Source organism: Sinocyclocheilus grahami, unplaced genomic scaffold (assembly GCF_001515645.1).
Source record: "Sinocyclocheilus grahami isolate Dianchi unplaced genomic scaffold, SAMN03320097.WGS_v1.1 scaffold866.1, whole genome shotgun sequence".
Taxonomy (NCBI): domain Eukaryota; kingdom Metazoa; phylum Chordata; class Actinopteri; order Cypriniformes; family Cyprinidae; genus Sinocyclocheilus; species Sinocyclocheilus grahami.
The window spans coordinates 555,948-571,682 of record NW_015506045.1 but is presented as its reverse complement, the minus strand read 5'-3'; the positions used below and the strand labels follow the sequence as shown (position 1 = coordinate 571,682).

The window sequence follows — 15,735 nt, the reverse complement described above, 5'->3', positions numbered from 1 at the left end:
AAACCACATTTATGATAAGCATGTCAACCCTCTACATTACTAGTGAATAACTCGCATATGCGACTAAATCAGGCCCTATGCACACGAACGCGGTTATTTTTAAAACCGTAGCTTTTCTACGTGGTTAGGCCATTCGTCCACATGCAAACGCAGCACCAGCTCACTGAAACCGCACATTTTTGAAAACGCCTGCCAGGATGAAGATTTTCAAAAACTCCGGTTGCAGTGTTATCGTGTAGACAGCGAAAGCGGCATTTTTTTTGCTTGTGACGTCGGAGCATGCGCTGTTATCTCTGCCTACTGGAAACTTTTTTTGAGATTATATCGCCACCTGTTGGTTTGGCATGCTCTTGACAGTGCTTCATAGCATGCGCTTGCATTTTCATGTGGATGGAGATTTTTTTTTTAAATGGAAGAAGGAAAAACTCACTTATTATAGTCCATTTTGATTTCAGCAAATCAGTTCGAGCGAACGCACAACCTGGGGCCTCATGTATAAAACTCTACGTAGATTTCATCCTAAATGTATGCGTACACGCACAAGCTAGATTTTGCGTATGTACAAAAGTTTTCAGATTTATAAAACCATGCGTTCGCCAGAAACTTTGTAATACCCAGTCAGCGGAAGATTGTGCGTACATGAATCTCCACCCCGTCTCCTCCCCGAAATAGCCATATGTGGAGCTTACAACACCTAGTTTTAATATGCGTAATGTAATCTGCATATAATTTCCATGCATATTCCATCCACGTGACACCAGGTTTAACGCCGTTAAGGGTACAATACATCAGGAAAATCTTTTAAATATGGTGTTTTGTTGCAATATTGGGAAGATCATGAAAGGGGTTATCATTAGGCTACTGTCTGTGCGCAACACCTGTGAACAGAGGGTCTAGAGTACTGTCATCAAATTTGTTCAAACCAGCCAATGGACTGTTCGATCAACGAGCACATCCTTATATCGGTCATTATCGTCTATGTTCTAAAGCCAACAAACAAAGTCAAAGTTCACAAAAATGATGATTATTATTTGCGAAAAAGTATTTTCTCAGAACATGAGTTTTGCTATTTAGAACACAATTTAAAGTGGAATTAACATGTGCCAAGCAATCCTCGCTGTGATTAAAACATTAAATTGCATACCACAGGAAAATAGTTCGAAAGCAGCACATCCACTGCAAATATTTTTGTTTAAATTCATATAAAAATGTTGTAACTTCTGGATAATTTCATGAAATTTCAGTGCTTCACTTCATTGAGTGTCATAAATGTGTATGTCAAATGTAAAACAGACTTTAAAATCATTCTGTTTGCTTTATTTCGCTAATAGAGTGCGTACGCATGGTCTAGAGCAGGGGGTGCCCAATCCTGTTCCTGGAGATCTACCTTCCTGCAGAGTTCAGCTCCAACCCTGATCAAACACAATTGAACCAACTAATTAGGATCTGAATGAGCACTTGATAATTACAGACAGGTGTGTTTGATCAGGGTTGGAACTGAACTCTGCAGGAAGGTAGATCTCCAGGAAGAGGGTTGGGCACCCCTGGTCTAGAGTGTTCATACGGTGTGCACATATTTACTCACACCGATATGTGTGTGGAAAATTGCAAACTTACATTTCCATGCCCATTTTGTGCATACGCAACATTTATACATCGGGCCCCTGATTAATATTCATGAATCCAGCAGGTCGTTAATCCTTAGTGCATTTTATATTGTTCTTAGAATTCATAGTATTATTATTATCTTAAGTATTATTGTTAGTTTTTACCCCTTTTTTTTTTTTTTACAGAAACACTGAATGGCCAAAAAAGCACCACTACCAGTCCTAAGTTCAGTTAAAATTACTAATATGCATTCATACATGGTTACCAAGTTTAAATTCTAATTACTAAAGTTCTATCATTAAATAATACTTTTACTATATTACAGATATTTAAAAAGCTGTGTATACTGTATATATATATATATATATATATATATATATATATATATATATATATATATATATATATATATATATATATATATATATATATATATATATATATATATATATATATATATATATATATATACGGTATCGCACAGAAGTGAGTACACCCCTCACATTTTTGTAAATATTTTATTATATCTTTTCATGTGACAACACTGAAGAAATGACACTTCACTACAATGTAAAGTAGTGTCATTGTCATTAATGTCTAAACCGCTACTCACAGCCATTAATGTCTAAACCGCTAGCCACAAAAGTGAGTACACCCCTAAGTGAAAATGTCCAAATTGGGCCCAAAGTGTCAATATTTTGTCAATATTAAGTGCGCCCACCATTATTTTCCAGCACTGCCTTAACCCTCTTGGGCATGGAGTTCACCAGAGCTTCACAGGTTGCCACTGGAGTCGTCTTCCACTCCTCCATGACGACATCATGGAGCTGGTGGATGTTAGAGACCTTGCGCTCCTCCACCTTCCGTTTGAGAATGCACATGCTTGGCCAATCCATCACCTTTACCCTCAGCTTCTTTAGCAAAGCAGTGGTCGTCTTGGAGGTGTGTTTGGGGTCGTTATCATGTTGGAATACTGCCCTGCGGCCCAGTCTCCGAAGGGAGGGGATCATGCTCTGCTTCAGTATGTCACAGTACATGTTGGCATTCATGGTTCCCTCAATGAACTGTAGCTCCCCAGTGCCGGCAGCACTCATGCAGCCCCAGACCATCTGTACACTCACTACTTCACATTGTAGCAAAGTGTCATTTCTTCAGTGTTGTCGCATGAAAAGATATAATAAAATATTTACAAAAATGTGAGGGGTGTACTCACTTCTGTGAGATACTATATATATATGAGTCTAAACTAAAGAATTTACTAGCCAATGGTGATTAAATTGCCAAGGTGTCTGTAAAGGGTTGCAGGTTTTAAATTTTTGTATTCAAATCCATTGTGATATTTTTGGGGGGCACAGATGTCAGGATAACTGCCCTAATATCTTAGTGAAGAAGCTTTTTTTTTTTTTTTTCTTCTCTTAATAGAAATCTTTAAAGGAAAATGTAATTTGGCATGATTGTTTTGCTAAATAAATAAATAAAATGCTGAATTAATGACAGTTTTTCAAAACCGTATGAACCCATGAATAGAAAATACATGAAGAATTTTAAACTGGATTCTAAGTTGTTTTTTTTTATCTTTTGTACTTGAAGAATTGAGAAAGTTCAAATACATGCAGTTTTCTCATTTGTGATTGTGATTTGCAGGCAGCTAGATGTATCGTTCAACTTATTGAGGAAGATTGAGGGATTGGAGTGTCTCTCAAAAATCAAGAAGCTCTTCTTACTTCATAATAAGATTAAGTCGCTAAGTTTGTCAGTATGAATATTCTATGGAAAAAAGCTAAAAGGGTCTGAAAGTTGCTAAATCTAGTGCTAAAGTCGCGCTCGTGTGTGTGTGAGATGCGGGAGCTGATGGCAGGGGGCGGTGGATATTTGTGGCAGTCAATGTGGATATTGTGGATGAGATCACGTTCTACAGCTTCAGTTTCGGAACTTTCACGCTTAGTAACACATACAGCTGTTCCCTCACCACAGTGCAACAGTGAAAAGGGACCCCTTTCAAACAGTGTCGGGTTCCGAACGTTGTTTAAGCGACATACACCGCTATTGCGGTATTAAAAAAATTCATATCATAACAAAAATAAACACCGGCATTCGGTATGAACCGGTATACCGCCCAGCACTAATGGTAACTGTTCTGCCTTTGGCTGCACGGACGAGCACAGAACTATTTAGAGACCCAGCCTCAGAGGAGACAAGAGAGCAGTGGATTTATTGATTTATTTAATGTATATTGCTGCTGCCACACAGATCTAAAATAAACATGCGATTTATTTCCCAGCTGTTTACCTTCACAGACATAACCGACTGTTTTTGTAACTTGTGTGTTTTTAACGTAAACTTGTGTGAATGAGAACATAGTTTAGTACTTGCATGCTGTGATAGCCGCTTTCTGTCCGTGTGCTTCGGTTGTGTGCTTCGGTTGTGTGCGCTCAGAAACGCGTATATCAGAAGTTTAAACTAATATGGTTTAAAACGCATGATTTCAGCGCGATAAACATGATAATCAGAACCAAAACAGATGTTTTTAGCAGGTTCGAGCTGTAATGGCGCAGCTCTATTCTGGAAAAGGGGGCGGGAGCAGCTCATTTGCATTTAAAGAGACAGGCCCGAAAAACAGTGCGTTTCTGCTTCCACTCAAAATAGGCATTTTCAAAATGATATAAAAGATCTGTGGGGTGTTTTGAGCTGAAACTTCACAGACATCTTCTGGGGACACCAGAGACTTCTGTTACATATTGTAAAAAGGGGCCTAATATGTCTCCTTTAAATCTTGTTAAATATCTGTAGCAAAATGGCAAGATAAAGAAACCATCATAAAATGCATGTTAAGAAGCTGTCAGGCTAGAATTTGGTAGTTTTGTGTGTAATATTCTCGTTTCTCCAGCTATTCTGAAGTTCTCTGCCTCTCCACTGCACCTTTACTCCACGGGGGATGTCTGTGTTCTGATCTGTCGTCACATCCGTGGTTTTATTTTTATCCGCCCCAGAATATTTTCGTGCTAGAATATACAGATCTTTCATCTTTCTTCCCTTTCTTTTTTAGAAAAAGCTGACAACTTTGGATATCGCTGCGAACAGGATAAAAAAGATTGAAAATATCAGCCATTTGACTGAATTAAAAGAATTTTGGGTAAGAAAAAAAAAAAGACTGGTTAACTGTTTGTATATTTTATGGCACACTACATGGAGATTTTAAAAACCTTTTCAGAAGTTTAGGGTCAGTAAGGTTTTTTTAATCTGTCACTTTATTTTAAGGTCCAATTCTCACTATAAACAAACCATTAACTATTACTTTTGCCTCAATAAACTCAAAATTTGCTGCTTATTAATAGTTAGTTAGGTAGTTGTTAAGTTTAGGTATTGGGTAGGATTAGAAATGCAGAATATGTGCTTTATAAATACTAATAAACAGCCAATATGTTAATAATAGGCATGCTAATAAGCAACTAGTTAATAGTGAGAATTTGTCCCTACACTAAAGTGTTACCTTTTAATCTTCTAAGTCCCTTATGCTCAACAAGGCTACATTTATTTGATCAAAAATAGTTTAAAACAGTAATACTATGAAATATGATTACTGTTTTAAATAACTGTTTTCTGTTTTAAAGGAGCCATGAAGTGGAGAATCAAAATGTTCTTGATATTTACCCCAAAAGCACACGTTCAAGAACTCAAAACTAACTCCCCAGTTTAAGTGATCTAATTCTTCTCTGCCCTTCTGAAGCTCAGATTTGATTGGGAGAGTTGTGACGTCATGATCGTCATATAAAATCAAGGAGGTGTGATCTTAACCTCATGTCTGTCCATCGATCACAAGATCAATACTGCTGCTGGGTAACGATGTTGAGTACAACGACAAACTCAAACGTTGTTCTGTCAGTGGATGTAAAGAAACTGCACTTCCAAAACTTTGCATAGCCTTCCCTAAAGATCCGATCATAAGAAATGCATGGCTGAAATAAATTTAATGACGTGTCTGAGCAACTGAAGTTTCTTCTGCCTCTGTATCTGCCAACTGCATTTCATGACCCCTTTAATACATCTTAAAATATGATTTATTCCTGTGATGGCAAAGCTTAATTTTCAGCATCATTACTCCAGTGTCACATGATCATTCTAATATGCTGATTTGCTGAACAAGTAACGGTTATCAATTATTATCAATGTTAAAAACAGCATTTATTAGAAATAGAAATCTTTTGTAATGCGATAAATGTCTTTTCTTAAAATTTAATGCATGTTTGCTGAATAAAAGTTGTTTTCTTTTGAATGGTATTATATGTAAAAATCGTACTTTGGAGTATCAATGCTTATTTTTTTTTGTTTTAATAACATCTAAAAAATTACAAAGCATTGTTAAAAGGCTATTTTTTTTTGTTCTTCCTTATACAGATGAATGACAACCAAATTGAAAACTGGGCAGACTTGGACGAACTCAAAAACGCCAAAGGTCTAGAGACTGTCTATCTGGAGAGAAACCCTTTGCAGAAGGACCCTCAATACAGACGCAAGATCATGTTGGCTCTTCCCAGTGTCAGGCAGATAGATGCCACCTTCATCCGTTTCTGATCATCCACCTCATTGTGCCCTCCCTCACCCAAACCACCCACAGCATATTATAAACGCACCACTACCATATTACCCTCATGCACCTCATGGACACTGTATGCCCTGTTTATCTCTTTTATTAACTTTTTAACAACAAAAAAGAAGAATCTCCCACTCCCAGTGTTGCCATTCCACGTGCTGGCACCTTTTACTCACACAGAGACTATGACTTGCGCTATAGTGTGAATGCTTGTTAATTTATTTTCAGTTTGAACTCAAAGGAGCTGGCGCCTGTTGTTCGGAATATATATCCGCGCTAAATCTTACTGCCCTTAGCATTTTGATTAGGAAATCATTTCATCATAGTTATCCCTTCTCTCTTCCATCAATTGAAAATCAGAAATTTCCACCCTGTATGATTTACATCAGGCTTATTTACTATACGAGGTGGTAAAAAGGTCAGAATTCACATTGCATTCAGGTACTAAAGATGGCTATGAGGAGCTCTTATTCTTTGATGTGATCAGGGACTGTCTGCGTTAGTGTTATGCTCTTATGGATTCTGTTTGCATATCAGTTCTGTTTGTGGCAGTATGGCTGGTTGAAATGACATGACGCATATTGTTCACTCTTCATTAATACTGAATATTATTAGAGGTTAATTCCATTATAAACTAAGGTTATGCCACACAATCTTAAGTGATTTTAGGGATTCAAAAGAGCAAGGTGATGGCAGGTGATTAGTATTTTTTTTAATTACTTTTTTGTGAAAAATTAAATATCACATGCGCTCAAAATATTCACACAGAAACACCTCTTATTATAGTATGATCTGCGGAGTTGTTTTATTCCCCCGCAATAGGAGGTGAATGGAAGAGGCCACAGTGTGGTGACTGTGTTTGGCCACTCCCATTTGCCATGAGAGAGGGGGGTCGGAGGGGTTTCTTTATGGAATGAACCCAGCCCCTTTAAAAAGGTTAAAAAACAACTGAATAGGATTGCTTTTAATTTGCTTGAATTTTCACTTTGTTTTACAAGCTTGGTTGACTGTTTCAGAATTGAATGTATTATAAATAAACTGAATTTGAACAATGCTCACCCTTATGGTGTTTGTTTTGTATTTAAGGCGTGCAGGTAACCTCTGATTTCAAAAAACTCGTTTCACAAAAATATTAATATGTAAATACCGCATTAGTGGATGCTGCTGAAAACAGCAATGTTGGAAATGCCAAGATCCTAATGGAAATGTTTAAAGAAATTCTCATTAACCGTATTCATAAATACCAGATACATCTTGTGCATGATTTTGATCGACACTGAGACTTCTAAGCTTTTAATAAAAACTGACACTATAAAATGGTCTGAATAGAAAAGGTCGTGCATGAGTCGTATTCAAATCAAATATTTGTCATTAAATCATGTTATATAACAGCAATTGTTTGTTTATTCATTTCTTTCAGTATACAAATATTACAGCACATTATATTTTGCATATACCTATTGTATCATTTACTACTTCTAGCCCATATAACCCTAAATTGAGCTTGTATGGCACATTAAATAATTGCAGTATGCAAAATTTACATTAGATTATTCACGAATCACAGAGTAACTGTTAGCAGAGAGTACAACTGGTAAACAGTGTCCCTCTACTTTGCAACGGTTTAAGTAAACTTTATCAATAAATCATACAATGTTTGCGTATTTGTGAAATGTTAAAAATACATATTTCATTGAATTGAAGAGATTCCATGTGTGACAAAATGTGCATGTTCCTACCATACGTCAAAGAGCTATCCTAAGACCTAACTACAACAATATACATTTTTAACACAAAGTAGTTATATTGTAAATATAAATAAAAAAACAATACATATTTTATTATATTTTAAGAATGTCTGTGGTGTCAGAACAGTGGATGAAAAGGGATTTTGTTTCGACTTCTTTCATTGCAGGTGTTGACTGATCTGAGAGGTGCATGCATGGTGAGTTCATTCTTTCTTATTCATTTAATAAGAATTCATTTTATACATTTTGCAAAATGTCTGACAATTTCATGTGTCAAACTTGATCAGAATGGTGTTATGATCATTGCTTGCATATTTTACATCTAAAGTTTAATAAATACAGTCTTTATTATTTTCAAAATATCGCCTCGTCTTGAAAATGGCCCCATTTTAGAAAAGTCTGGATTTGTGTTACTGTTACTGTCTCTCTTGAGAGACCTGATTATAGCACAATTTGTATTATCATAAACACTGGTATTTTGACTAGAATTGATTACAAATCAAAATGTCCTTACTAGATATTCTAAATATAGCATATTTAGCGAAATATAAATGCATGGTATTCAATTTTATTTTAAGAAGCCTCTGTCTCCTTTGTCATTCCAAATGAAGAAACGTATCTTTAGAAAAATAGTAAACTCAAAGCAAAAACACTATTTTTTTTAACAAAGTGAATGTCTATTGAGAGACATGTTGAAGATTAGCACCCATACCGTTGATTTGTTTTCATACAAACAAAGCCGTTTATTCAGCGCACAGTGGAATTTAGTCCGTGATACCACGAATGAACTACATTACCCAGAGATCCAGGGAGGTGACGCACGGAGGCAGATGTAGAAAGAGATCCTATTGGTTGATGCCGTGCATGCGTGCAGTCGTGTTGTTGTCAGTGGCGGCAAGATGGCGACTCTCGGAGACGCATCAGCCCCGGGGGTTAATGGGTTAATACAACAGTTCACAGCCATAACTGGTAAATATTGACATTTTGCATTCGCGGGAATTTGTGCACAGGCCATTTCGCTTGAGTAGAACACGGGGTCTTTAGAAATGCTGTATGTAGGGAAGAGGGCATCATCATTACTGCCCCCTCTGTCATGCAGAGCAAAGAGACTAACGAATGCTTCGGCTAGCTGCTATCTGCACTTGCTTTAATATGGATCTACATGCAAAAGAAAAGAAATCCGAACAGAAAGGGGGCGATCTAATGTAGACTAATTTCTAAAGTATACTGATGGCAGTGTAAAACTCTCTCAGACTGAACTTTGAACATGTGGTTGTAGCGTTACTTAGTTATTTCACCATCGCTACATGTGTAACACCTTTACATTCAAAACTGACTAGTGCTGCACTGATTTTCACTCTACGATTAGCATTCGCACTGCTACATTTAAATGCTACAGGTTGATTGTGTGTGACTGAATGTTTCCAGCCACCGCGAGTGTGTTGAACAACTTCGACAAGTGTGTCTGTGGACATGAGCCACGGTCCACAACATGGCGGTTTGTGTAGGCTGATTCTCAATCAGTTTGCCGTTTCTCTGTATGCTTCTCACTACTCGCGTCTAAGTCAAAGATACACACACAACTGTGATGTTCTTAAAGCACCAAGACTGTTTAGTTTAACTGTCATTGGACGTGTACGCAAAGGTTGCTTTTGAGCATCGCATGATGGTGTGCATCGTTTGATAGTTTCGTTTCTGTTGGTCAGAAAATACAAGCCATGTTTCGCAGCTCTACTTTTTCGTTAAGTTGAAAGATGCGCTGGTTGTGCGCATGCGCGCTCTCTGAAGGGGCGGGTGTTGAGAACTGAAACGAGCGAACGCTGCTTTGCGTCTTTAACGTAATATTACAGATTTAAAACTGCACTGTTATAAAACCATAAGGGTTTGAACAAACGAGGTATTTGTATAGGTACTTAACAATGTAACATCTTAATATAGACTGCCTTACCAATATTTACCATGGTTTCCACACCACAATTATTTGAAAAGACCATAATTATACCTTAATTATTGCATTTTGCCTATTTATTAGTTTTATTTGGCATACGATCATGAAAATAATAACATGGGTCTTTTTCAAGCCAGAAACTCCCAAATACATGTATACATTATTATGCCTGATGCAATACAGGTGCATCTCAATAAATTAGAATGCCGTGGAAAAGTTCATTTATTTCAGTAATTCAACTCAAATTGTGAAACTCGTGTATTAAATAAATTCAATGCACACAGACTGAAGTAGTTTAAGTCTTTGGTTCTTTTAATTGTGATGATTTGGGCTCACATTTAACAAAATCCCTCTCAACAAATTAGAATATGGTGACAGGCCAATCAGCTAATCAACTCAAAACACCTGCAAAGGTTTCCTGAGCCTTCAAAATAATTATTGAGTACATGTACAGTAAATTAACATACTTTCCAGAAGGCCAACAATTCACTAAAAGTGTTTTTTTTTTATTGGTCCTATGAAGTATTCTAATTTGTTGAGATAGTGAATTGGTGGGTTTTTGTTAAATGTCAAAATCTGATCTGATGAGTCAAAATCATCAGAATTAAAAGAACCAAAGACTTAAACTACTTCAGTCTGTGTGCACAGAATTTATTTAATACACGAGTTTCACAATTTGAGTTGAATTACTGAAATAAATGAACTTTTCCACGACATTCTAATTTGAGATGCACCTGTATATTGCAGGGAAAAAAAATCTATATTTTTTTGGAGGGTGGGGCTTTCTCACTAGATGGATCGCAAAGATATTTTTAAGAATGGAAACAGACAGCTTAAGGTTAATGTTTACAAAATATGAACAAAACAAAGTTATTTACAATTCAGATATACCACACTGTATCTATTTGGTGAAAGAGCACTGCATTTATTTGTGTTTAAAACATATGATGTCACCATATAATCAAAGGAAATCCTTGTTATTTAGTGTCTGACACTGTTATTTGAAGATTTTTGTAACCGCAGTACCAGTAACGTGTTAACAGTTACATATTCACCTCTTGAAGTGCATATATGCTTTTGATATCTTTGCATGTGTGTTTGTTTGCAGGAGCCACAGAGAGTGTAGGGAAGCATATGTTGGAAGCATGTAACAATAACCTAGAGATGGCCGTCACCATGTTTCTAGACGGAGGGGGCATCGCAGAGGAGCCCAGCACAAGTGCCAGTTCAGCCGGGGCGTCCAGCAGCAGACACCCCCCTGTTGAGTGAGTGACTTCATATGACACACCAAAAGCTCTTGGTCTCAAGCTGCTGTATTGTTTTTTGAGTTTTTTGAATGTTGTGTTCTCCTCTCTGGCAGAGATGATGTGCGAGCACCCATTCCTCAGAAGCAGGACATTCTGGTGGAGCCAGAGCCCTTGTTTGGAGGTACAGTTCCCATTTATACATCTTATCTCTCTAACCCAGGGGTTCCTGAACTTGTTTTGTCACCCAACCCCTTAGGTGTAAAATATTTACTTGAAGTACACCCCAGAGATTTGACTTTATTTCAATAATTTATTAACGTATTTGCATGTTCACGGTTTTCTGTTTCCAATGAATGGTCATATGACATGCAAGTACATATATAAAATATTTAATCTAAGTGTAAGTGTTTTATTCTAACTTTGTAGCTAGGCTTTAAGGTGGAAACTTTTTAGTTGTGATAGTGTCTCAGTCCACATTACATTTACACAGTTTTTTTTTAGAAAACCAGTCAAGTTGAATAATAAAAATCAACACCATCATCATAAAACAAAAATAATAATAAGTTATTATTATTACTAGGTTTTAACTCTTAATTATAAAAATGAAGACAGAAGTATATTACTGTTTAGAAGTGTACAATTTGATCATTATAATAATTCATAAAATGTTCACTTTTAAAAGTTCAAACTGTTAAGCTTTTAACTAGTGATGCACCGAAATGGTTTACTGAAACACAGAAACCGAAATAAAATTTTAATTTAGCCAAAAACGCACACAAAAAAGGAAAATTGCCCAAAATGTTTATTTAATAATCAACACTCAGATCAAAACTTGAGTCATATGTAAAGATTTAACTTGTAGTAGCAAAGAGGAAGAGTATGTAGTAAGGCTGTCAAATCGATTAATCGTGATTAATCGCATCCAAAATAAAAGTGTATGTTTGCATGATATGTGTGTATTGTGTATATTTATATACATATTTAAAATACACACACATAAATATATATTTAAGAAATATTTACATTTGTGTGTGAGTATGTATGTATGTATATTAAATATATTTCTTAAATATATGCATGTATGTGTATATTTATATACACAGTACACAAACATATGTGACCCTGGACCACAAAACCAGTCAAAAGGGTAATTTTTTTTAAATTGAGATTTATACATCTGAATAAATAAGCTTTCCATTGATGTATGGTTTGTTAGGATAGGACAATATTTGGCTGAGATACAACTGAAAATCTGGAATCTGAGGGTGCAAAAAAATCTAAATATTGAGAAAATTTGTCCAAATGAAGTTCTTAGCAATGCATATTACTAATCAAAAATTAAGTTTTGATATATTTATGGTAGCAAATGTACTAAATATCTTCATGGAACATGATCTTTACTTAATATCTTAATGATTTTTGACAAAAACATTTTTTTGATAATTTTGACCCATACAATGTATTGTTGGCTATTGCTACAAATATACCTGTGTGACTTATGACTGATTTTGTGCTCCAGGCAGGGTTTACATATATTATGTAAACACAAACTTTTATTTTGGCGATTAATCGATTTGACAGCCCTGGTATGTAGTAGTAAAGGGGAAGAGATGATCAGGTTTATGTGCGCTTCACTACGAAACACGCAGCACATCAGATTATACAGATATTTAATCAAATCCAAACATTTGATAATCAAATGATAAGCTATTTGGCGATTATCATACAGCCTCAATTATGTAACAATATCATTATTTATTAGCTTTTCATTAACTCTCAAACCCCAATTTGGGAAACCCTGGTTTTGTTTACATAAACAAATAATATCTCTCTTTCACAGTACCAAAGAGGCGTAGACCAGCACGATCAATCTTTGATGGATTTCGGGATTTTCAGACAGAAACCAGTAAGTACATGTGAGGCATTCTGATGGCACACATGGTCTAGTGCTTCCTCTGAAACCCTGCTGTTGTGATGTGACTCTTTAGTGCGACAGGAGCAGGAGTTGAGAAACGGAAGTGCAGTGGACAAGAAGCTGAGCACTCTAGCCGATCTGTTCCGTCCCCCCATTGAACTCATGCACAAAGGCAGCTTTGAGACGGTAAGCTCTACGACTGCTTTAGTAAACCCAATAGTATTATCAGTAACACGTCCAGTGATCGGCTAATTTGTGTGCTTCAGTCCTCTGTGTCATTAAAGGGGTCATATGACGTTGCTAAAAAAGAACATTATTTTGTGTATTTGGTGTAATGAAATGTGTTTATGCGGTTTAATGTTCAAAAAACACATTATTTTCCACATACTGTACATTATTGTTTCTCCTCTATGCCCTGCCTTTCTGAAACACGTAGATTTTTACAAAGCTCATCGGTCTGAAAAGTGAGGTGTGCTCTGATTGGCCAGCTATCCAGTGCATTGTGATTGGCTGAATCCCTCAAGCGTGTGACGGAAATGTTACGCCCCTCACCATCCTGTGATGCCCTGTCCGGCCGGAGCGATGAGACAAAACCAATAAAACCCATTATAAACGAGGCATTTGTTGCATCCAGTGGGGACATAATTACTGATTATAATGACTTATACTGTCTTTTTATGTGTTGCGTTGCATCGCGCCGCATAAACATAAAACCATGTCTGCATTTGTGATCGGAGAAATGACAAACAACAAGCCCTGCTCTACATGGCTCAAAACTTGCGTTTGAATCATCAGTGGCAAATTCTTTAAATATAAAAAACTTACTTACAGTCTGTGAGTCAGAACAGCCAGCATTGTAGTCTACTCTTGCAGGATCAGGAAACAGTCCTCCATAAAATGTGCTGCACACATCTGAATATTTGGGTTGAAGTGTTCTGGGACAGTGTTGTAAATACAACTTAACCACAAATTTCTAGTCGTGTCCTCTTTTGGAAGATCAAACAAAGTAGTTTCACTTTCACAACGAAACACACAGTGCCTTCACGACATGGAGCCGGCAACAACAATACTACAACGAGAATAAAAGTTACACCTTCTTTCTTTTGCGTGAACATTTGGGCAGCGTTATGCAAATCCTCCCACATAGTGATGTAGACATGTGGGGGCGTGTTTAAACGAGGCGTTTTAGGAGGGTGTGGACGAGTCTTAACTTTTATAAAGAATATCTCTTTGGGTTTGAGACTTTAGTCTTTGCAACTTTAGGGATCTTGTCTATTCACGAACAGCTTGTAAAACTCCAAAGAGAAAGGAAAACTTGAAATCGCATCATATGACCCCGGTAAGTACAAAATTTGTTCCTGGCCAAGAACAAGTCAAGCCCTGCAAATCAGGGAGTGTCCAAACACAGGTTCAGGCTGTTGTGAGCGAACAGAAATCAGGCCGGGTTGCATCAGTTCTTGAAGAAATGTTCCTGGTTCAGCCTTTTTGACAGCATCTGTGACTGATGTGCTGTTAGTTACTGCAGAAAAGAATATAAAAACAATCAAACTTGTAAAAAGTGTATGGATTGCACAAGTGAATTTGCATTCAGGTCTGGTTTGACCCAGAAGAGAAAAATTTTAATTAAAAAGAAAAAAATTAGTATGTGAACCAAACACTACAAATGAGCCAAGGCTATTAAAATAAACATTGTTTATTTTTTTTATTTTTTTTTTTAAGAGTTTTTAAGAATTATGGTCTTTTTCAAAAGTTACACATTTAGTTTTTGGGTCAATTTGGACTGAGTATCAACTTTTTTTGCCTCTGTAAGTTGTATTTGTCTCAAAAATACATTGTAAAATATATTTAGGCTTTCGCTCATAACTGAATGAATTTAGTTTTTAAACATGAATATGCACATCTATATTGATGAACCATTGCAGAATGAGAAATAGACAATCTTTTTAATCTGAAAGTGAAACTTTATTCAAGTAAAATCAGTATATTTTGTTTGAAAATAACAGGGGCCTGTTTCATAAAACAAGTTTACCAAATAAACCAGGCTTATTTCAGTTAGTCCGACTTATTTTGAACCAAATCAACTGACAATAAGTCAGAATAACTCAAATAAACCTGGCTTATTTGATAAACTTGTTTTATGAAACAGGCCCCAGGTAACATTTCAGAGCAATATTGATGTTGTCTTCTTAAAAAAAAATGAATCTGTAGGTTTCATAGAAACCTGTACTGTAGACTTTATGTAAGAGAATAAATCATTTCAGCACAGTAAAAATACAAGCTTGTTTATGCTTTTAATTTGTTTTAATTTTAGAATATTCCTGTAAGTCAAGTCATTATCTCTCACTATGTGATTTAACACATTCCCACAATGTATTTTGTCACCTCAGGCGAAAGACTCCGGTCAGCTTGAGAACAAATGGCTGATGATCAACATTCAGAATGTCCAGGATTTTGCCTGTCAGTGTCTAAACCGAGACGTGTGGAGCAATGACGCTGTGAAAAACATGACATTAATGTTTGTATGAATTTTATACACCATATAAAAATTTAGTTTCTCAAAATCTGAATGAAAATGATTTTTTATTGCATTAAACTGGTTTTGCTATAGTTCATGTATATTCATGTATAATACGGAATTTCTTTTTTTAATTGATAAAGTAGTAAGACTAGTAAAAGCA

The 15,735-nt window shown here is 36.1% G+C and overlaps 1 protein-coding gene, 1 long non-coding RNA gene and 1 pseudogene across 3 annotated transcripts in view; all 3 read left to right on the top strand.

The window, feature by feature from the left end:
- Window positions 1-3,370, top strand: part of LOC107563285 (protein phosphatase 1 regulatory subunit 7-like) — a 7,175-nt pseudogene extending 3,805 nt beyond the window's left edge.
- Window positions 3,371-4,635: 1,265 nt separating this feature from the next.
- LOC107563301 (uncharacterized) lies at window positions 4,636-7,253 on the top strand. The gene is made up of 2 exons (XR_001606089.1): window positions 4,636-4,741; window positions 6,004-7,253. It is a non-coding gene; the product is annotated as an uncharacterized lncRNA (long non-coding RNA).
- A 1,571-nt stretch (window positions 7,254-8,824) lies between these two features.
- Window positions 8,825-15,735, top strand: part of LOC107563300 (UBX domain-containing protein 7-like) — a 13,302-nt gene continuing 6,391 nt past the window's right edge. Inside the window, exons 1-6 of one of the 2 annotated variants that reach the window (XM_016248139.1) lie at window positions 8,825-8,916; window positions 11,004-11,160; window positions 11,256-11,323; window positions 12,983-13,048; window positions 13,131-13,243; window positions 15,445-15,561. In XM_016248139.1, the coding sequence (XP_016103625.1) occupies window positions 8,847-8,916; window positions 11,004-11,160; window positions 11,256-11,323; window positions 12,983-13,048; window positions 13,131-13,243; window positions 15,445-15,561 (591 nt within the window). In that variant the 5' untranslated portion in view covers window positions 8,825-8,846. The remainder of the gene's footprint in view (window positions 8,917-11,003; window positions 11,161-11,255; window positions 11,324-12,982; window positions 13,049-13,130; window positions 13,244-15,444; window positions 15,562-15,735) is intronic. The other variant, XM_016248140.1, reaches the window with a different exon arrangement.